Consider the following 23,235-nt stretch of genomic DNA (forward strand, 5'->3'; position numbering starts at 1 on the left):
AACTCCCCAACTGTGAGGCAGATATGCCTAGTGAATATTTCCCCTCTGCATTTTTCCTCCAGACGTACCCTTACAACATGAAGATCTTCACATCACGACTCATTATCAAAATTGATTAATTAGCCCTGCAAAATTAGGAGCAATTTATTAAGTAAGCTGAAATTTATCAGATGTGGCTTTTTTTTCCCTCCAGTTCTAATTAGTGAATAATTGACGCTTCCAACATGATTCCAACAGACTCGGATACGGGGACTTGCCTCTTCTCCAGCAATGCGGCTGCCAGTGTTTTCGCTTGCCCGTGTAGAAACGAATGGCCAAGACGCTATCGCAAACAGACAGGCAGCAGTGGTTTAGCGAGATGGAGCCCACTGATAGCACTCTTCAAGGAAATGATGAGAGAGAGCCAAAAGGCAAGAGGAGGAGTTGGGAGGGACAGAGGTGGTGTGACTGTACCACAAGCCTCATCCTAATTAGCCACGATCCGAGTATGATAATCCAACTGCCTCTGGCTTTGTTTTTAAAGTGTGTTTGAGGACGGAAGCGGTGAGATAAAAAAAAACAAGCACTTCCTGGATACAGTAAAGGGAGATCTGAGGAAAAAGGAAATGCAATAAAATCGACTTCCCGCTGTTATTTTGTTGCCAGGAAGAATACCCCCCCCCCCCACTCTGAGCTTGCTGAAATAAAACATTGCCATTGGCCTTCACTTGCATCAATATGCAATCTACCGTGTCAAGACACTGCTACTGAATACATGATACACAGAAATGTTTAATGTTAGTCAAATAGCATTTAATGGGTTTTTATTGCTGCCAGGGTCCTTTTGAGGTGTCATTTGTGGTGTGAAAATCTCCCAAGCTGGATGCATGTGTGACGCAAACTGTATATAAAGCATCGGGAATGTGTGAATATATTAAAGCCTGTTAGGAGGACAAGCGTGTCCCTCCGGACACCATATTAATGCAAACATGCGTAAAATTACAGTATGGAAGGGAGAGTCCGGGTCAAAACATGGGGCTCATCATGGAAAATATTAGTCGCTTATGGGGTACATTTATTGATTTGCTACATTTAAATGTTGACCTTATGCTGGCATGTGATGAATATTTGCTCGGAATGTCATAGTAATTTATCCGGTAGTTGCAGGGATGTATTATGGTTGTTGTACATTTCAAATGGGTTGGGGAGGAAACACATTGGATTTGTAAGATCTAAATCAGAGGTGTCGAAGTCAAGGCCCGGGGACTAGATGTGGTCCGCCATATCATATTATGTGGTCCGCAAAGATAGATTATGTTTCATTATTAAAATTACAAATTGTCTTCACTTTAAAAAAAAATAGAGATATTGTTTGCCATCTGTCTCTTTAAAATACTTCAACAGTTTTTACTAGTCTCTGATTTCAAAACTAATTCTTCAACTTTTGTAGTCTGTATAGAAGACGTTGAAAATCATAATGGAGGGAAAGTATGACTACGATGCGTTCCATGACAAAAATTAGTTTGACACCGCTGATCTAGATGCATCAAATAATCTTCATTTTAAAAGTGATGGAAAATATCTTCATATTTAAAACAAATGTGCGCCTATTCAGTTATCTTGTTTTGGCAAGACTTTATTACGATAATTTGTGTTATGGCAACAACCTGGTGTGTGAATGTGGGCGAGGATGCAGTCAGAAATTGTTTGTTTATTTCTTTGTTTTCCCCTCAGTACTGCTTTCCAGTACTTGACTGAAATCAATTATCTTGTTAACTTTACAGTCAGGCATGGGAGTGATCGGTCTGGCTTGAGAACTGAGCCTCTATATATGCCAACATTAGCAAAGCCTACATCATGAAAGTACGGTAAATAAGAAAAGGATAAAAAGGAAAAAAAAATTGCAACAGTGACAGTTCAAATGCATTCAGTAGCTTTTGGAAAGACAATATCACAATATTTTTAGTACATGTGGAGTGGATTGCATTTGCTTCCAAATTTCACTTTTAACAGGTCACTTGATCTACGACAGTGTGTCTTACATGAAAGCGCGTCAAGTAAATGAAAGACTTAAGTCGACGGCAGAATCGCAACCGAGACGGCACGTTTAACAAGCCGTGCTTTTAGCTGTGTAATGAAGGTCCTTGATCGCAATGCAGAATAAAAGCTCAGGGTCTCATATTGTGCGTCAATAATAAATGCAAACAATTATTTTCATATTGATTCACATGCCTGACAAATGCATATTTTCCCTTCCATGATTTTTCTTTTTTTTTTCTAATCCGAAATATCAGCACTTCCAAATTTAGCACGGGCACTGTTAATTGCTGAAGTCATTGTTCTTCATGTTAATGGAGAAACATCTGCTGAAAGAGCATCATAATTAGTCAGTTTATAAACATTGCTTTAAACAGGTAGCATATGGAGGAGTCAAGCTTTTATGAGATTTTATTGCATCTGTCACTTTGAAACATGATTAATTGAGGAGTGCGTTCATTCCTGCTTGTTGTCATTTAGCCGTACTGACTGCTGCTTCTTTCTTTTTTTTTTTTTTTTTTGGGGCAATATTAGTTTTGGAAATCATTTATGTTTAAATCTCCAACTCAGCTGAATGATCAATCCGAAAATGTTGCTTTGTTGAGTAGATAAGAAAAGAAAATGAAGTTCTAAAAAAACAAAAAACAACATCCAGATGCTCATGTTTCTTCCATCCGACAGAGGATTTGTCTGTGAGCCCTTCATCTGTTCACGCTCCTCATCCTCACAGCCGTCTGTGGCCTGTCCACGGTTAGGCCGAGAGCCTGATTCACGCCGGCGTTGCCAGCTCCTCTCCTAGCGGGGGGGGATCATCAGCAAGCTTGAATTTTTCACAGCGCACCCCTCGTTGTCAAATCGTATGGCCGCACGCACACGCGTGCCAGATTGTGTGGTCACCACTTCTCTTAGAGGATATGCCGCTATCACACAGCAGTGAGGAGATTTGTGGCTAAGCTAGTTGAATCCCGAGGAAAGCCTCAAATCTTGTGGGGTGAAGGGATGGAAGATATCACAGTCTTAGGATTCCTTCTCTCTCATTATGGAAGATTTAGACGGATTAGTCTACTTTTCAGAAATACACAAAGATGTTTTAAACGCTATTGTTGTGATTGCAGTCCATGAAGGTTAATGTCCAGTCTCGAGTATTTCTTCATGTTGCCTGACTGTGGGGGCTGTTTTAATCTTTGAGCCTCAGCCCGCCTGCTTGGAGGCTCACCCCATGATTCTTATTCTGCCAGAGGAGCCACTCGCAAATAGTGTGGCACTGCAGCGTCGGGGAAACAATTGATGGATCTCTCTGACTCCTTCAGCTATAAATCTCTGGCATTATCCTTTCTCCTAGGTCACCGCAGTGAATAATTAGAGGGTGTTTATGGAAGCAATGAGTCAAAAATACAGATTTTTCCCATGTGCGCACCATTACAGCTTCGTCCTTGCATGATTGTATCTATCACATAAATTAAACTGTTGATAAAGCCTTGTAGTGCTGCTTTTTTTTCCCCCTGCAGTGGTTGTTTCTTTGCGGTTTTGTTTTTCACGTACTTTGCTGCGATAGCATTGGCGGCGCTAGAGGGGGGGGGGGGCAGGGGGGCACTGCCTCCCCCCTCCTTGAAATATTATTGAACCACCCCAGTTGCCAGAAAATAAAATTTGGGGTATTTTTCCAGATGTTTTTGATATGACTGGGTGAATGAGGAGATGAGTTGCATTTGCAATCCTCCCATATTATGAAAATGATGGTTGCATATTTTCTTTGAAACGACCTTTTTTAAAATGTATTTTCAGGCTTCAGATGGCTCAATGTCAAAACATTTCTACAGCTATTTAGCTTGTTGCCGCAGCCCTCGACAAGAGATTGTGTGAGAGAGCAACAGAAGCACTGTTCTAATTTCTGCTCTCAGTGGGTAAAACATGTTGTCCGGCGCAGCGGTAGGGAGGAAATAAGGGGGTGAGATTATAATGATACAGAACATCGTCACTTCTTGGACCCGGGCCACTCCATTGCCATCTGTCCTCAATCCAAAGACAGCAGGGCATTTTTTCCATGTGCATGTTTGTGTGAGTTTTGGGAATTTCAGTGGACCTCGCATATTCAGCAATCGGGATTTCTCAGATTCACCGATTGTAATATGGCAAAAACAATTTTGTTTTAGGGTTGTTGATACACTGCCAAGGTGGGTGTCGTTGACCGTGCTGCTTGGCCTTTGGTCTTTTGGGTTTTTAATTAATGTATGTGTATATTTTAATTTGTGTCAAGTTATTTGCAGACAGGTTGGGTTGTGTTCAATTAAACTATAATAGATGAGGCAACACTCTCAATTACAAAGACTGATTATTCAATCAATTCCACCTAGACAGTTACAAACTAGCAGGATCTTGATTATGCCGATGCAAAAGTTGAAAAGCATCCTCCAAACTGAATTCAACACAACTTCCATAGAATCATTAGGATCCAAGTGAAGGCTCCTTTGTCGGGCCTATTTCATCCGAAGGGGAATGAATATTTGCCGTACCCTCGGGCATTGTTTCCCGTTGCTACAAAGAGATCAATGGCCCTGGTCTGTCCAGAGAAATCAGGACTTTAACCATAACTAGGAATGTCTTTTAATCTAGAGTGGGATGGATAACAGAGGGGGCAAAGACAAAGCAGCAAAAGACAGTAGAACTGGGATCTGATGATAAATCAACGGTAGCTGGCTTCATGGCGGGGATGATTTAAGTAGCATGGTGGGAGTCTCCCTGCAGTCAGTACGAATTTCAAAGAAAAAGCCTTCTAACAATAAACACACCCTCTGCGAAGACACCCTTGGACTCAGTCGAAAGCTCTCGCGTGCTAAACCGCCATCATTATACATACTGAGCATAAAAAGACGTCATTTAGCTGTAGTTGTCTTTTTTTTTTTTTTAACCAGCATAAATGTGGATTATACACGTCAGATGTAATTTTAATGTTACGAAATATCGGTGACAAACTGTAAGCGACTCAGCGCGAGACATTTGCTCCGCTTTATCAAGGTGATTTTAGGTGAAGAATGTGTGTGGTGTTATGGCCGACGCAAAGATATTAACAGGGAATGTTTTGCTCAGATAACCTCGGTTGGTTACTTTTTGATTCTGCTAAATTAAGATAAGGGACTTGGTTAATTAAACTGTCACAAGGCAATCCCTTGAGGAATTGCAAGGCCAACACAACTTTAATTGGGTGACTCATATTGTTCCCGTGTTGCCTCCTTTCTCAGGGTAGCAGCCCCCGAGAGAGAGAAAGTGACACCCTCATTGCTACTGGCAAATGTTGAAGGGAATGTCAAGTGTGAACGTTTGAACACGAAGGGGTAGGGCTATAAAATCGTTAATGTGCTCCGAAAAAAAGAATACATTTAATCCTAACCCGATCAATAAATTAAACGCAAACATGCTGCATGGGAAGATGTGAGCGGTTCAAATATGTGCGTAGTGCTAATTGGTGTTTCTGAATTCATGAATGAGCTATTTTTTTTTTTTTAATTTGTTCATTTGACTAATCTCTGTGGTCGTAAGATAGGTCGCCAAAACCCCTTGGACATGTTAGCTAGCTTAAGCTGCATCTGTAATTACCAGCAGCCAATTAATACGCCGACCTCTCATCCAACCTCAAACCACAACTCAAATCTGCTCTGGGGACTTTGGAGGCTGGCTGCTCTTCCATGCGCCAGCATTCCTCATCTACGGTGCTTTCGGGAATGCTTTTTATTTGATTTGCACATGCACACATGGACAAGCATTGCAAATGTGCACCTTTGTATTATTCATTTTTTTAAAGCAAGTTACTTTTAGACACAACTCTTGTGGAAAAACGCAATACGAATCGACTTCATCGAGTCCCGCGCTGGCCATTAAATGAAGATATGTCATCATAAAAAAAATAGGTGATGCTCGTTACCCCTTTCAAAAGGTAAAAAAAATAATAAATTAACTCTACGACAGCCAAGTGTGTGTCAAGCGTGGGGTCCTTTTTATTCGTAACGAAAGAACAATAAAAAAGCGGTGCACAGTTCAGGTACATTGATGATTTCTTTGTTTCTGACCTGGTTTTGAACAAGTTTATTTCTCACCCAATATTATCGATTACACCATATCAAAAAATGTTTTTGCTTTTTGTCTGATATCCTTTTTATTCGATGCCTGAGATGAAAGTGTTTCTTAAAAACACTTTGTTGTTGTTGTTGCCAAAGTCTGCTTCCTCGACAGCATCGTCTGCTGCAATGTTTTGAAAGCAACTGTCCATCTGGCCCTGTAGGTGATCGAAAGCCATCTTGATTAACAAGTCGGAAATCTGGGTGACGGCGCCCCTGCCTCTTATCGGCTCCCAAGTGGGGGATCAACCGGGATGAAGTTTTCATCTGAGGGATAATCTAGTTCCCTAGATTGTGATAATGCTGCTCAGGGTGATGAGATCGGGTTGGGGAGCTGTGGCCGAGGGGCTCGCAAACCGAAGCGTTACCTTTTCCTGCTCGCAAGTTGCGGAAAACAACAAAAACATTACAGTGAGAAAGTGAACAAATCTACAGTTGAATATTTTGTGGTATCCAAGGAACCACATCAACATTCAAACCGTATCTCACAACAGGTAATTACCATTATCGTCCTACTCACTTCGCGCTGCAAAACCATGACCACCAGTGCCAAAATTTGAATTCATATACATATATCAATTTAAAGTAGGAAAAACCATTATCTGTTATCTGGTTGTAACAGACACCTTGAGTAAGTTTAAAATGATCCTTTCCTAATTGTAAGATCCTTTCTGTTTGCCATGATCCCGTCCTATCTGTGATGTCGATGTCCAGCTGTTTCGACAAGCGCTTCGGGAAAACTCCCTCATTGTTCAGTGACCGATTGTAAACAAACCAGAATGCTGTCAACAGGTGTTTTCTGCCCACTGGCTTGCATTTGTTCACACCTATGGTTTGCTTTACGCAGTGCGGATTGCTTGAAAAAAAAAAAAATCCTCAACCGGGTGGAATAGGTGAGATAAGATGTCTCATTTTACTCAGTCAATACACATTCTGTTCCTATTTGTGCAAATTTTTCTGAACAGATCCGATTCTTTCATGGATGTATTAATCTACCCGAGATATTTAATTCATTGCTCGACGTTTCAATCTCAATGTTCTTCAGAAGTAAATGTTAAATGCGCTTAAGAATATATAAGAAGAATAAGTTTTTTTACATACTACTGTCATTATATCAGCGGCATAATAAAAAGGTCTATATATGGTCCAACATATGTTACTTGATTATCATGACAGGCCTAGTAATTATTCAAATCGCTGACTTCCATGCAGTTGGCATGGTCTTGCGCCATTTGGGAGAGGCTCCAGCCACCCCGCAACCTTCTGGATGGCTGAGGGAGGCTGTGCTGCATTTGAATAAGTCCCAGCACTCGCCGTAGTCAAAATACCATCTAACAAAGACCCGTGACGTTATTGCGATGAGTTACGTGACAAAATCCACTCTTTGTGCTACTTTGCAATCCTCGGTTGTGAAACTTTTTCGTATTGTGATCGGGCTGTGTGTATGTCCATGTGCGTGTGTGTGTGTGTTTTCGAGGCCTCTCTGGAGTCCATTAATCCCAAATCTAACAGATTTACTGCATAGGCAGACTTTGATGTGCGGCGAATCCCTCTCCGGAATACTCCAGGCAGCTTCCAGAATATTCACTAGCCTTTCTCTTGTCGGGAATAGATTGTTTAGTGTTAGCTGCGAGTGTCCAGCAGGATGGCAGCTGCCATGTTATGATTCAAAATCCAGGTGTCCTCTCACCACTGCTACTGTGATCTGTAATTTTACATCACTGATCTCTTTTAATCCCATTCTTATTTCATGTAAGATTTATAATCTTTGACCCTAATCTCCCATGGAATCAGGCAGCATGAAAAGAACTCAATTGTTTTCTCACTTTTAAATTCCGTGCGATCATTTTTCTGAGAAAATGACCGTCTTCAAGCCGCCCGGACCGGATCAGAATTTATTACGATATATTTCCATTTATTGGTGTTTTTATTGCAGCAGCCAGGACTTTAACCCTGCTCATTTTGAAGCCATTATACCCCAGAGTCAAGCAAAATGGAGATGCAAAGAAAGTATAAAGTAGATAGTGAGATGGAAAATACATTTCGATTTGAAATGATTATCCCCCCCTGGTGGGCAGGCTAATTGAGCATTATTACATTCCGGTGCATTCCTGTTCTTTTAATCTAATCACACTTCTAAGCAGACGAGTGAGTGTTTTGTGTTTATCCATCCCGAGATGCAAGCAACCAGTGTCTAGACTGCAAACAGCAATTTGGCTGTGGCACCGAGAAACATCAATGCTAAAGCAATGCTACTAAAACACTAAACATGTTTCTCAGTCTCTTAGCGAGTGCTGAGTGCAGTGACGGACAGATGGCGATAGGCGGAGGAGAAGCAGGAAAAAAAAAAAAAAAGACAGGTTGGCAGAGCTCAGTGTGGCTAATACATCCAAAGTGTGTCAGTTAGCTCTCTAAATGTGTTAGGCCCCAGGGTTGAGAAAGCCAACACCATCGACTCACCCTTCCTCTCGCCACCTTTTCACTTAACCTCTGTTGTAATTCCGCCAATATCCTTAAGGGACCGTCATTCTTGTTCATTGGCAGGAATAATCAAATGCCGACATACTGGTGGACAGTTTTCTTATTACCGGTAGTCTCATGAGGATGTGTGCCGAACGATTGTCAGCAATGCCAGCAATGGCATATTAATCTAACGTGTTTTGGAGTAACTACGTACGTTAAATAAACACTGGCAAAAGCGGTTGTCTTTTTTTTTTGCGGCGGTATTATAATCTAAAATGTGATTGATCATTTCATTTCACTGCTGTACATTCACTCTTAAGATGTTACAGAATGTAGTAGATGGTAGAATTTTACGACACTAGCAAAATTCCCCTTTCCAAATAAAGCAGTCTGTCTCAGGAAGTAAAGTGACCTTCTGAAAATTGAAAGGTTACCTTGTTCAAAATGGATTGCCCTAATGTTCCTGCAGCCTCATAACACACATTCTTGTTTTGCTCTAGCCTTGTGCGAGGAATGACAATTGACTTTTTAGATGCCCAAGGTAACGATTGCAGTTTGAAAAGAAAATATTAATATGCAAAAATTGACACCGTAACACCGAAACCCTACGTTCCATACATCAAGTCTATGTTGGTACCCTGCTGAAGGTCACGTCTAATACCGATCAATATTGATACGTTCCCACCCTGCATGTACGTGGTGTTGCATTACAGTGACGAGGAATATGAAGCACTCCTAATCCTGCTAAAGCAGTACACATGGGGATGATTACTTGCACAAAGCCAAGGCACCCGCGGTTGTTCAAATCCTTTTGTTCAAAAGAGAGCGACAAACAGAAAGGCAGACGGGGAACAAGTATAAAAGAAAATGATTTAATTCACTCAGTCAGACAAGATTGCGTCACGTCTAGAAGAGCTTCGTTTTGTACGGCTCGGCTGAATAAAAACCCCATGCGGAGTTTGGAAACCAGACAGATGCGCCCTATAGTTTCCGATTCTATACTCGGCCCATACTTATCTCTTGAGGGATCTTTTCGACTAGACTAAAATAGTTCCAGTGTCGATGTGGTGTAAAAAGGTTGTGAGATGACTGACAGCGTATTTGACTTTTGCTAAATATACCAATATACACTGGGAGTGTGTCACGCTGTGACCAGAATCAGAAAAAGAAAACGCTCACTCATTTGCGTGTGCAAACAGTAATAGTAAGAAATAAGTCGTGATGCAGGCAAGCTGTGCTGTTTATGTTGCTCATGACTGAGCACGCTGAGTTGCACACAATAAAGCCGAGGCGCATGCACACTTGCTATATTAAGATGACAATCTGCCATAAACTCCAGCTAAAGGGATGAATACACAGACACGCACAAAAAAGAAGGGGAAAAAAAGAGCAAGGCGGTCCAGAAGCATCCCCTGCCACGGTGCAATCCCCCATGTCCTAATTACACAGGCTTAGAGGAAGCGACGGATTAGCTACTGATTCACCACGCTTCTCGCCTCATATTTTAATAAGTCCCCTTCTTGTCCCCCTTGTTGCCATCCTTAGTGCCACCCTCCGTGTTTCTCCTCAGGTAAAAGTCAGGCTACAATTAAGCGGCGGCTTCACCCTGTTCATTGTTTACTCATATCCAAGCCAATCCCGTACATTGACCTTTTGAGAAAAATGTAGGGAAGGCTTGGAAGAAAGAAAAAAAAAAGCAAAACAGCAAGCATTTCGACGATGAAGGCATTAGTCATAATTTAAATGACAAAGCCATTTAAAAACAGATAGCCATGATGGCTCCACTTTAAAGGGTGATAACTATAAAATATGAAAAGAAAATACACTCCGCTTCAATTCCGGATAAACGTGACCGTGGCATTTGTGGCGTTGCATTATGAGAAACTAATGGTTCTTTTGACATTAGAGGCAGAATTTAAAGGCGCCATATTCTGCTAAATTAACATTTTATTTAGAATTCCTCACTACATTCACCCGTCTTGGAGCATTTCTACTCTCGTAGCATCAGCCCCTCCCAATCCAATAAACAGGGTTGGTTTTTCACTTTGTGACATCACAAAGTGAGAAGCCGCCTCTGGCAAAGAGGCGCCGTATTTTTCATTAGAAACTAGATTGACATTGTGCCAAAATGGAATAAAATAAAATGCTTAAAATAGCGAAAAGCTTAAAATAGCACAGTTAAAAAAACTATTCTTGTCAAACCACTAGTTAATATACGAGTAGACTTTGGGATGACTGACTTATTTGCACTCTATATCAAAGTTAAACCAACTATAGTTTGATCATGTTTGATAGCAGTAACATGACGCCAGGAGAAACTATGGGTCCTCTCAGACGTGGACAGCTAATAGCTTGCCTGTGGCTGCTCGCGTGAAATTGCTCCATCATTAAAACACTCAAGGAGTGAGAGAAAGAAGAGTTGAAAAGTGAGCCATGGCCTGAGGAAATGCGAATAGTAACTGTCTTTTCCCATCGAATGACTTAAAACCTTTTATTGGATTGGCCCGAGCAGCAACCTTGCTTGACCCTGCAACTTTTCCTGACTTGGCTCTCAATACAACAATATATTAGTATGTGCATTGCACATTCATTTTAACAAATCAATGTGTTGTGGTCTCATGGTCATGTTTGTGAGATATCTGGAAGCTCTAGCTACATCCGAACAGAAATCGTCATCAACCCTCCGTTTTGAAAAGTAAAAATCAGTGATGTGTCTGCTATTTGCCAAAATCCACAACGACAAGCCGGAAAGCTTCTGTAACAATGTCCTTTGCACAGATGTGTCAAAACTGGATTTTTTTTTTTTCTTTTTGCCAAGGCACATTAGCTCTATTTTTATCGATGCAAAAAATAAAGCATCCAAAGGCACCCGAGCTTGGTTCTGTTCTGATGCTGCTATCCCTAATGGCCCTAGAGGTTCTGCAAGAAAATATTCAGTCAAGCATACAATCTTTTTTAACCACTTTTAATAGTGTTTTTTATTTTGTCACATCACCAAAAAGCACTGCCTGAATTTAATCTATATTTTTTTAATTGAAAATTACTTTTCACAGTTTGGTGGCCTTGCCTTGCCTTTGTTATCAACAAATTGAACCCTTGTGTAAATATTGTTGAAAAGCAGTGGGAATTTTCCGTGTGCTGTCACCCATCACTGATGTTATCAGATGGAGACTTAGTTTTGCTTTTCCCAGCCACTTCAGCCATGTTGGCTTTCCCATGCTTTCCAAACCGGTTTGAGCATCTGATTTTCAGGGACCACAATGTGCTTTGAATTTTCTCATTCTTGGTAGATGCAAAACAAAATTGTGTGTCAACAAAGACTCCCCCCTACCAACTCCCGTCTCCACAAGCGACAGACCTTTCCTGCCACCCACAGCAGACAGCGCTGCTTGCTCATTATTGATTAGACGTTGTGTGTTTGCTTTTGTTTGAATATGAGCTCACACTCCCTGGCCTGCTCCTCTTGAGTTTTTCTGTATCCCTCACCCTGCTCTGCATAATGCTTTCTCCTCAGGGTGTTCTTTGAACAACTTAGCCGGGGCATTAGCTGATGGCGGGTCCTGTGGTTTGCGAAGGAATGCCTGATGAGAGGACATGTTTGATCCTGAGATATATGCCCTTGGTTGAGGCTCAGTATCACCAACCCACGGGCTTCCCCTACTGCTGCTGCCAAGCATTTCCGGCCATGCGTTGTTATTCTCTTGCCTCCTACTGTGATAAAAGCTATTATGCCGGGGAAAAAAAAAGTATCCCTTTCTTTTAATTCGCCGCTAAACCGCCCACAGTCCTATCTTCTCCCATACTTGACCACGTTCTCGAGGGCTTTTGAAATAAGCAATTATGTGTTGTTAACCAGCAAATAGATCGTCATGCTTTTCAAAAATATTGCTTGATACAGCGACAATGCCTGCAAATTCTAAAAAGTCAGCATTCTATTGGAGAAATAAACGTGGCAGTGCATTTCTTTGGCGTCCCCAGATCGGAGTGAAAACAACAAAACTGCAGCGCAGTGTAAACATACCTGTATGGCCTCAAACAAAAAAAGGAGGACAACCCTTATTTAGACTTGTGCGGGGAAAAACAATGGCATCATCAAAGTGGTAGAATGTTCACACGATATCTTTTAGCGCCATTGAACATAATTATGACTTTCCTCCTGTGTTATCTTTTATTGTGTGTCAAAAGTATCCCTTTTAATCGTTATATATTCATCTTATAAAAAAAAAAAAACTCCATTACAAATTGACTGATTTCAAGCCACGTGATTAATTACATAGTCAAACAACGTGACCGTGATCTAATCATCTTATGCAAACCGCTTTGCACTTTACAATTATCCCGATTTCATCAACTGCTGAACTGAGACCTGTTATCGGGTGAACATTTGGTTTGGACGTTTTCATCTGTGCCGTTCAAATATTTGCTTATCAGATTGGTGGGAGTACAAGAAGAGACGCCTGCATGCATCAGATGGGCTAAACAGCAGTAAGCGAGGAGATTAAAAAGACAATAACACACATACGTACACACAGACACACACAGACTCGGTGGGCTCCCTCAGGTGAGCAGGTGCATCTGTGGTCTGTCACAGATGCTCTCTGCAACTTGTCAGCTGTCATTCCAACCTGGTTGGAGGTGTGGGGGTTGCACATATCCTCTCCTTCCCTATGACGCTACACTAGAACTATGTATTTAGGATTACAGGACTCATATGTCAGCCTGGCAAGGAGATTTGCTTTATCGTATTATGTCAGGGCTGGATATTTTTTTTAATGAAAAGTCAAAGTCACATTTTGGGTGAAAGCATTTTCTCCATTCATTCTATAGATATCTTTCCAATGTAGTGTCAACATTATTATTTTTTTTTGTTCAGGCAGGTCTGACAATGTTCCGGGTAGTAGAAAATAGTCAATTTGCATATATTGCAACCTCTCACCCCTTCGCCGACTCAATACTCGTGACAAGACCGACAGTCCGTTCCATGCTCACCTTGTTGTGACGCAGTTGAAACTGTTTCCTCCCTGCGCAACAAGCACAACGTGTGACAGAGGGACATTAATCACATGGATGGGTAATAACGGGAAAGGGTTCGGGGAGGAAGGGCTGCAATGGCAGAAAGTGTGGTTAGGGAAATCACACAGTGCTTCGTAACACACACGCAAACACGTTGACGCAGTCACCGGTTGATGTGCACAACTATTATATTGAGAGCTTGACCTAGAAATTGGAAATATTGAATCAAGAACAGAGGGGGGGGGGAGACCCGTCATGGGATTACGGAAATGGTGACCAGATTTAGAGGATCTGCGTGTTAGGAAAAGATCAGTGCCATTCTCATGGCACGTGGCCCTTTAATTAAGCTTTGATTCCCTGTTTTTTGTTTTATTTATTAGAAGATTATTTTGTGTAACTTGGCGACCGATAAGAGAGAGACTAGAATAACGACTTGTTTCTTTTTCCCCGGAGTCATTTTTTAATTGAAACACCATTTGGCTTATTTTTTGTATTCCATTTTTTCTTTTTTTCCTGAATTACATAATCATTTTACAGGACAGTTGTGATTTTCAGCCTACAGTACATGCAAGCTCTCCTACTGACGTCTTGTTTTTTTTCCCCTTCGAATTTGATGCAAAACTAGTTCATAATTGTTTTTCTGCTGCAATTAAGTGTTGTCAAGACAGGTGCACACACGCTAAAGTGGGTGGCATGTGCAGTGTTTGCAGGTGCATACACTCAGCCATAGCATTTGAATGTAGCCATCGTAAACTAGCCTGACCTTTACTTTTCAGCCCACTTTGTTTCCTCCTCAAATGGCTGCTTCAACATAAGAAATGTCAGGGCTGTTTGGTTTCTAAAATCTTTTGCAAAGTGTTAAGGTTTCCTGCGAGATGCAAAGCCGCAGTCAAGGCAAAGCCTAACACTGGGATGAACAAAACTATAACTCAATATGCGCTTCCATTTTTGAAGGAGCTGTTCTTTGGATGATAAATCTTTGTCAAGCTGTTGCTTGCTAATTATACCGCAGAAAGCAAAAGGATCACTTTTTCCAAGCAAGGATTTGCGAAAGCCTCACACGACGATGATAATATGGTTCAAGACTGACTTAAAAATATAAACACACACACTAATGGTATTGGATTGCACACAGTTACTTGCAACAAAACAGGAAGGAACTATTGCAGAAATTTACAATCTATTTTGCCACACAATGTTTTGTTTATTTGCCACTGTTGTGTTGCTTCTCTTTTATCTTTCTATTCCATCTCAAAAATATTTGCGGGGCACCATCCATTTTTTTCTTGTTTTTCACGTTAAGCCCCAAAGGGGAAAACTTTTTTTTTTTTTCATTTTATTGTTGGATTCATTTAACACAAGCGTGAACACTCCCATAATCAGCCAACGTGTGCATCCTTCTGATAGAGATGAAAGAAAAGAATACACACATAGACGAGGTGGGGGGGGGGGGATCCGAGCCATTTGGCACATAGTTTTTGTCGAGGGAGGGCTTCAAAGCCCGCTGACATGAATTTATGATAACGGCACGTTGCCCTTGCCAAACCTCAACCGTTGTTGTTTTTCTCTCACTCCATCACCATCACACCTCGATGCACTGCCATCTCCTTGATCAGAGCTTGAAAAACGCTTGCTTGTGCCCCCTTCCGATGTGTTGGAAAGGTGTGTGTGCCCGTGTGGTGACATCCTCTGCTTTTGGATTTTTATAAATTCAGCCTCCCACTTTTTCCCCTTCACTTGAGTTTCTTTAGAACAGTCCGAACATTGAGGTATATCAGAAAAAGACTCCAAAAAGTTATTCCTTACGTCATAGGTGTCAAGCTCAAGGCCCAGGGGCCAGATACGGCCCGTGACAATATTTTATGTGGCCCGCAAAGACGATTTTGGCATCGACTTGTTTTAAAATAAAGGAAAAAATATCAAATATGAGCCTTGCATTAATTCGTCTCCCCGTTCTCCTTGCAGATGAGGACTGTTTGAATTGCACCGAGGAATGCCGAGTGCTCGGCCATTCTGACCGCTGCTGGATGCCACAGTTCCCCGCCGGTGGAAACCAGGCCGAGGGTGTCGATTACCGCAACAACGTATTTGTGCCAGCGGGGATGGAGAGCGCGCCAGAGACGGAGACCTATGAAACCGTCAACTCCAACGGCAAAAAAACCTTCTGTACATTTGGCAAGGAGCGCCGCGACCACACCATCCTCATCGCAAACGTCAAGCCCTACTTGAAGGCAAAACGGGCCCTCAGCCCGTTGCTCCAGGAGGTGCCCTCGGCATCAAGCAGCCCAGTCAAGGGCTGCTCCAACGCGTGCTCCTCCGTTAAGAGTCCGGCGGACGGGGCTGAAGGCAAACCTCCTCTGGCCACCTGCTCCGGCTACTACGGACCTCCCGACGGCCAGTACCTGTCACCCACCAAACAAAACAGGGAGCAGGGGGGTTACCCGCCATTGCCTCCTTCAGACCCGGTGGCCAAGGTGCTCGCCGAGGCCCGCTCCAGAATCAGTCAAGAGAGCAGAGGAGAAATGGAGCGCGTGCTGGAGCAGGTGGAACCAGAAGTGAGCCGTGATGGAATGGATGCCGAGCAGGTGGTGAGAGACATTGACAAGCTTTTGCAAGACTGCAGAGGGAGCGAGGCCACCGGCACATTGAGGAAGTGAAAGGAAAGGACCTCGAGTGTGGAATAAGAGTCGATTCCAAAAACTCACATGCCAAAACTGTCACCAAAAGTAATACAAACATTCAAATGACTCTTTCAAAGGAGCTTTTGTCACGGTATGCAAAAGTACCAACGCTGAAGTGACGATGAGAACATTTCTTATGAGTCCTTTGGCAGCAGTTCAAATGTGAAAATCCCTGCCAAGAATAATAAAAAAAAAAATGAAATACCCGGGGACGTGTGGGATGCTCCCGGTGTTTTGGATTTTCAAGAAAACAGCAGCGGATTGAGCCTCTGGCACCTCGCGAGATATTATCTAAGTGCCCACCAGCTCATGAGTTTGTTTTTCTGAGTCTCTCGTGAAACCCCACATCCGTTTGTGCAGGGTGAGTGAATTTATTTTTGGTGTGACGGGAAAAGAAGAGACTTGCCAAGGTCAGACATGACAATCGACGTGATGACAACAAATGGATTCTATCGGGACAGTATCTGGCCTAAATGCACCAAACAATCTTCTGTTTTGGTGACTTTAATGTGGGTGTTTACCTTGATGGATTATGTGTGTGAACCTGAAGGGATTGGTAATCAGGGCTTTGATAGAAGGATTGGGATCTTTTTTTGAAGTGGTCAGGATTAGAGGGCACTAATGCTCCGCTGAGCGAGAATTTTCGAAGGAGCCATGTTTTGTAGCCACGTGTAAGCTGTGTCTGTCTCACGCTTCTATTCAAACATTCATGATGATCGTCGCACGCAGGCACGCACGCACGCACGCACCACTTCTACAAGCACCACATACACGACACGACTGGCCCACCTGTGTAATTGTCGTATACATCATCAGCTTTCGGTCCCTTGTGTACAGTGAATTTCCGTGTGTGTGGCAACGCCTTAAGGCAATCACAGGTTGTATTAAAAAGGAACATTTTTCCTCAACTGTGAAAAAAAAAAGATCTATATGATTATATAGATGCCTATATGTAAGATTTCATGTATAATGTCCTAATAATAATGAAATATTTATACATTTTTTTTTATATTTAAGGAAAAGAACAAAATCTCAGCAAAAAGTGTCCTTGAGTTAAGGCCAAGAGTGGCGGAAGAACTCAACTACTGAAGGACATTGCTTCTCTTTTCATGGCGAATATTGGAAAATAATGAAGAAAACGTCCCTTCACACCATCACTATACATACTATCCATTATATGTGTAAATGTATTCATGTTAGATGTGTCGACATAAAAAAAAAAGACATTTTTATTCATTTTATTCCGACTTCTGTGCATTTGAGCCAAATTGTTACGTGTACAAAAGCTATATTGTGTATTTTATTAAATTAATATATAGTTGTGTTGCAATATAAATGGGCTTATATTGTATTTGGCAAAAGTTGCCTTAGTAGCTGTCGAACTCTGTGAGTTTGCTTTAGTTTGGGGTTTCGTTTAATTTTCCTCCCTTTTTTCTGTATTTTTGCCGAGAGGCTTCAGTGCTTTTGGGATGTTTTCACTGAGATTCAACACACAAAATAACTGTTGGAAGCTAAATGAGCCAGCCAAATGATTTACAACACAACTCGAAAAAACACTGACAACAATACCATTTAAAAAAAAAAAAAGACCGCAAAATAACTATTGGGGTATTTTCACAGAGTCGTTTTTTGTTGTTGTTGTTGTTTTTTTTAACCGGGCAGCTATTTTCTTTAACAGGAGCTTGTACGCATATTTTCGTGTTCATGTTTGTGTTTCCCAAAAAAAGAGAAACCTGCCATATGGAAAATGGAGTGATTTTCTTCGTGATCTTCAAACTGCCTTACTGTCTCAGCAGAGAGCTTCCATGATCTTTGGAGCTTACGACTGCTAACGAGACCCCCGGTCCACCAGAATGTGCATTTTCTATAAAGGGCCCAAAGGAGGTCCCCCTTCAGCACTCCCTGTTATTTATCTATGTACTCCTTCTCAACACAGGCTAGAATTCTCCTAGAAAGTGGACATCTGAAATTCTATCGAACATGGGTGTCTTAGTTATTTAGGTACACCGTACAGTAGTGGAATCACAGTGAGGCTTTCTTAAAATATTGACAGACATTTATTTTTTCAAATCTTGGCAAATTTTGGCCACGCTGTGAAATAATTACGAGAGGTGCTTTTTCTAATGATCATTGACGGTCAAATGGGTTTTCACCACAAATCCATGTACGATGATGCATCCATGAGAGGGAACGGCCTGTCTATATTTTTTTTGGGCTCCCGATGGGCTCTATTGGGGAATTTTGACAGCAAGAATAATACATTCCATCCTCCATGACCAACCGAGTATATTTCTGTTTAATGAAGTTTCTGGTGTCACTCTACCTTTCCTCACATTGCGTATTTCTCTTATTCCCCCCCCCCCCTCCTGTGTTTTCTCACCAATAAATAACAATTGCATTTGAAAGACTTTTTAGTCCGTAAAGTATTTGATTTCTGATTTACTAGCCTCGGAGGATTTGGCTCAGGAGGAAAGTATTAATGGTTATTTAAACGGAGAGTTTTTTTTTCGTTGCCTCACTTGATAGTAAATCAAGAAGCCAGACACTCGCATCATCCCCACAGTTGGAACGTTTCAGAATATGCTGTTGAAAATATTCAACCCCGCACACAGCAGCCGCCACTTCAGCAACACACTGCCTGCCTTTCATTGAAATGCGAGGTCTTTCAAGTTAAACGAAAGGGTGAAAAGGAGGGCAAAGCACTACCTAGACAACTGTCACGTATGATCGTTGTTATTTCTTTTCTCTGTGCCCCATCTTCATGCAGAATCGAGTTTTGTTTTGTCACATTCACCCACTTTATTTATTCCTGTCACATTGAACAAAACATTCTTGCTGTTGCATTCCTGAAATTTATAATTGATGGGGGGGTATTGCGAGAATTCATCATTTTGTGCAAGTTTCACAGCCACAGCTGAGTGCTGTCCTCTCTGATGGTGTTTCCCTGGTCCGGTTAATGTCTGTTCAAGTGAGAACTACAAGAGCTGGGTTTTTTTTTGGTGTCTGGAGGTGTCCTCTTTAAAGCCATGGCCCCTCTCCTGGGCTATTTGCTGTCTAATAGCGTAAGGCCCGATGCTGAGGTCAGCACATCATAGGAGATGGAGCATAATGCGAGGCCTCTCCCGTCACAGCTAGCAAAATCTGCAATGGGCTATTTTAGCGTGCCGAGTTTTTTAAGGCAAGGCCTTGTTGAATGTGGTTCACCGGCCGCCATAGTCTCACTCACACTGTTGCAGGTACAAACACACACACACACCAGGCCGCTTTGGTCAGTGACAACAAGCATCCAGTGTTTGTCAGTGTCATTTTGTTCTCCTCCCCGTAAACCTGCACTGCACAGCGTCTTGCTCCACGCTACAACAGGCAACTGGTGAAGACCAGAGAAATCCGTGTGGATGATTTCAACTGCTATTGTCTAAAGGCTTTGTTCATTGTGGAAAAAAGGTGAAAAGTTCAAATAAAAAAAAATTCAACTATTACTAATAATGATGTTCTCGTCTTTATTGGATTTGCAAAGATTTGATGAGATGATTTTTTTTTCTTGCCCACACAATTTTTTTTATATTATAATGGGCCAAGGCTTTCTTAGCCTGTAATTAGTATCATAACAAAAAGCAGGGAAGTACTCTTGAAAAGCGCAATTTCATATGCACATTCATAATAACATTACAATACAATCTTTGCGTTCTAATTAGGGTAAATTAACAGCTGCAGCTAACATGTTGCTCGTTTCAAATGGTAAATGGAGACACCTACTCAAGCTAGAGGACAAAGAGCCTTTCATTGAGAATATAGTATATCGCTAATTCAAATCTGTATGGCCTTATGTAAATGACATAAGCGTGTTTATGAGAGAGAGAGTGAGAGAGAGAGTGAGATTGTGTGGGTGTTGTCGAGAATCCCTTGCACTGGAAGGAAAATGTGTACTGCTGTGACAACATATCCAGGAGGAAGAGAATGGATCCTTGGGGTACTCCGGTGTTGATGGTATGGTGCTAAACCGACAGCTGCAGTCCACCAACAGAGGTGTTCCAATATAAAGTACAGAAGGGCCATAACAATTGTGCATGCGTCGCACTGAATTATTTATTTGTGGAACTTTTGGCAGAATTTAGAAGCATGGACTGGGAACTGTTCCATGAGCAGCAGTGTGTCGGGTTTCCATGTAGCGTATTACTAAACACAGAAGCAGCAAAATAATGTCTGGCATCAGCGTCCGTTAAGGGCCTGCTCACATCGGTGAAGGAAAATGCTGGATGAAAAGGTCAGTAAGCAAGACGGGAGATTTAATATGAAGTAGATGTATGAATTGCATTGTATGGATTAGCGCCGCAGGCAAGTGCAAGAATGACTGGTGCTACCGAATCAATTAAAAGCCAACGTCTGAGTGGTCCGACACATAAAAGCTTAAGGGAGATTTCACTAAATGCCACCAAAACTTAAATAACTAAAAATAAAACTACTTTATGAAATGCCACCGCAACTTAAATAACGAAAGATAACATTTGTGAACGTCTGAATCACTTTCAGATGGATAAGACATTACCTGCAAATTATGTAGACATGCCTCAAATATTAAAATCTAATCATTTATTTGACATTGAACACTATGTCACTGTGACTTTATCATTCACAAAAAATAATCATAAAGAATAAAACGGACAAACAAAAAGCTTTGTAACTTATATAACACTAATTATTTGTAATTCAAAAGAAATATACTGCTTTGTAAGTTAACTTATTTGTAATTAAAAAAATGTATACTGCAGCATAATTACTCATTCTAAAAGCTTACGTGTTAAAACCGATCACAGGAGGAATAAATTAGTGAGGAAAATAATTAATGTAGCGTTATCTGCTACACTTTATTCCCTGAAGGAATGGCCATGCACATGACATGGATTCATGATGAGTATGACATCCCATAATCACATAGAGTTAATTATGCTTTACATTGAAATTTGCAGTGGCATCCAACTGTACTGATCATTTTGGCCACTTTTACTTTTCAACTCTAACTGGTCCTGGTTGTTTACTTTTTTGTCAGCTGTCGTGACGGTTTCACACAAAGGATCGTTGCTTGGAGAATTTTTCCACAAAGCCACTTTAATGTTCGTCAAATACACAGAAAATCTGTGCACCCTTTGGCACCTGTTCAAAGATTTGGCCTTGGTGGAGTTACAGAACTTGTGGAATGTTGAAGGTACATCAGCATGCAAAGACACCGGCCTTGCTCTGAACTCAGACATGGCTGACAAAGACAATTAAAGCCTTCGATACGTTCCCCGGAGCCCATTAGAACTTTGAACACCTTCTCCCAAATGCTGAAAAAAAATATTACACTTAAACATAAATGATCAAAAAGGAATCTGCAACCGAACAATCAAACTAAAAGCTGCTAAACAAAATGGCCAACAAAATGAAGACACCTTTTCTCTAAATAACGGCTGGCGCAAATATCATATAAAATCTTAACTTACAACCAAGCAAGGATTCCACACATCCATACAAAACCCATTTAGACATAATTCAAAAGGTTTTTTTTTTTTTCAGCATAATAAAATTCTCAGTTTTGATTGTTTTCTTCATTTTATTTCATTGCTACAGCAATGAATTGAAAATTTTTCTGTCAAATTGTGCTTTAGCATGTTTTGGCTTTTTCTCTCATATCAGCACATGGCACCACCACATTATACGAATACAAATTGTCGGGGATACCTTCCGTTGGACTGGAACCATTCTAAACGGAAATGATTAACCTTGACGCCGCAGACGAGCTTTCGGAGTCACCGTGAAATCACGTTAGCCTTGGGTTATACAACAACAAAAAAATGGTGTTTCCGTTTCCATTTATGTCTCTTTCTGTCTGTCTTTTCATGTTTCTGCCCTCCAGACATCTTGCTGGTGTTCTGCCTCTCCCCCACTTTCTTCCGGACCACCCAGCCTATCAGCACACGGCCGTGCGAGCGAGCGTGTCGGCGTGCGTGTGTTGCGCATCCTGGCCCGTGTCATAGCAGATATCACAGCCCAGTGAACACGTGAACAACCTCTTTTCAAGTGTCACTTCCGTGGCAGAGGGACGGTGACAGTACTGCGGCAGATCCCACGCCTGACACCATTTGACAATAAGCTCTCACTTTGCCACGAAGGACTGTGAAGTTGGGTCCGCCGTCTGACAACGATACATCTTCTGAGTTATTCATCCATCAATGTATTGAGCTTTTGCCAGATCAAGCCGTTGACAAAGTACACGATGCTCTTGTCACCAATGTCAAGGACTGGTGTTACCGTGAATACCATCATTTTATTGCATAGACTTTGCTGTTGTCTCAGCGACATTCCGCCTTTACTTTTCAGTAACGAAAAGACATAAAAGACATAAAAGCCACACAGTGTCTTATATTGGTGCTGTACGACATTTAATTTCTAGAGCAGCAATTAAACTCTTAAGCGTGGTTGTGTTTATTGACCATGAGACTAATGCAGTACAGTACTCCCCCCTCCCTTATGATAAAACTGATGATGGTAGTGGACAATGCGACTCTGACATTGTACAATTTTGAAGAAAGTAGGTTACTATACGTAGAAGGGGAATTTATTTATTCATGTCTATAACTCTTATGGTCGGTCAATGACGATGGTTACATGGAAAAAAAGGAGGTAATTACTGTAATGTGTTCCATAAAATCTTGTTAGAAAATGTACAGCGCAACTAAACTCTCTGGCAATCGAGTTCAATGAAAAAAAAAAAGAAGAGAAAAAATGCAGCAGATGGTTCAGCACCATCTTTTGTGAACTGTGAAATTTCAAGCAGTTACAAGGCCTGCGTGATATGTAGACCATATCCATCCCTGATGGAATCATCGCAGAGGTGAAGCGTGACGCACGAAAACATTACCGATGGAAACGAGAAGAAATGCATTCCAAGAAAAGCGTGGGTACAAAAGGTG

The 23,235-nt window shown here is 41.5% G+C and overlaps 1 protein-coding gene and 1 long non-coding RNA gene across 5 annotated transcripts in view; both read left to right on the top strand.

Moving 5' to 3' along the window:
- pcdh17 (protocadherin 17) overlaps positions 1-16,454 on the top strand; it is a 36,267-nt gene extending 19,813 nt beyond the window's left edge. For all 4 annotated transcript variants that reach the window (XM_088371607.1, XM_088371608.1, XM_088371609.1 and 1 more), the window contains exon 5: positions 15,570-16,454. In XM_088371607.1, the coding sequence (XP_088227733.1) occupies positions 15,570-16,261 (692 nt within the window). In that variant the 3' untranslated portion in view covers positions 16,262-16,454. The remainder of the gene's footprint in view (positions 1-15,569) is intronic.
- Positions 16,455-20,184: 3,730 nt separating this feature from the next.
- On the top strand, positions 20,185-22,673 carry LOC148401071 (uncharacterized). The gene is made up of 2 exons (XR_015857677.1): positions 20,185-20,549; positions 22,179-22,673. It is a non-coding gene; the product is annotated as an uncharacterized LOC148401071 (long non-coding RNA).
- Positions 22,674-23,235: the final 562 nt, after the last annotated feature.

Source organism: Syngnathus floridae, chromosome 3 (genome assembly GCF_059516105.1).
Source record: "Syngnathus floridae isolate MCC-2025c chromosome 3, RoL_Sflo_1.0, whole genome shotgun sequence".
Classification (NCBI taxonomy): Eukaryota; Metazoa; Chordata; class Actinopteri; order Syngnathiformes; family Syngnathidae; genus Syngnathus; species Syngnathus floridae.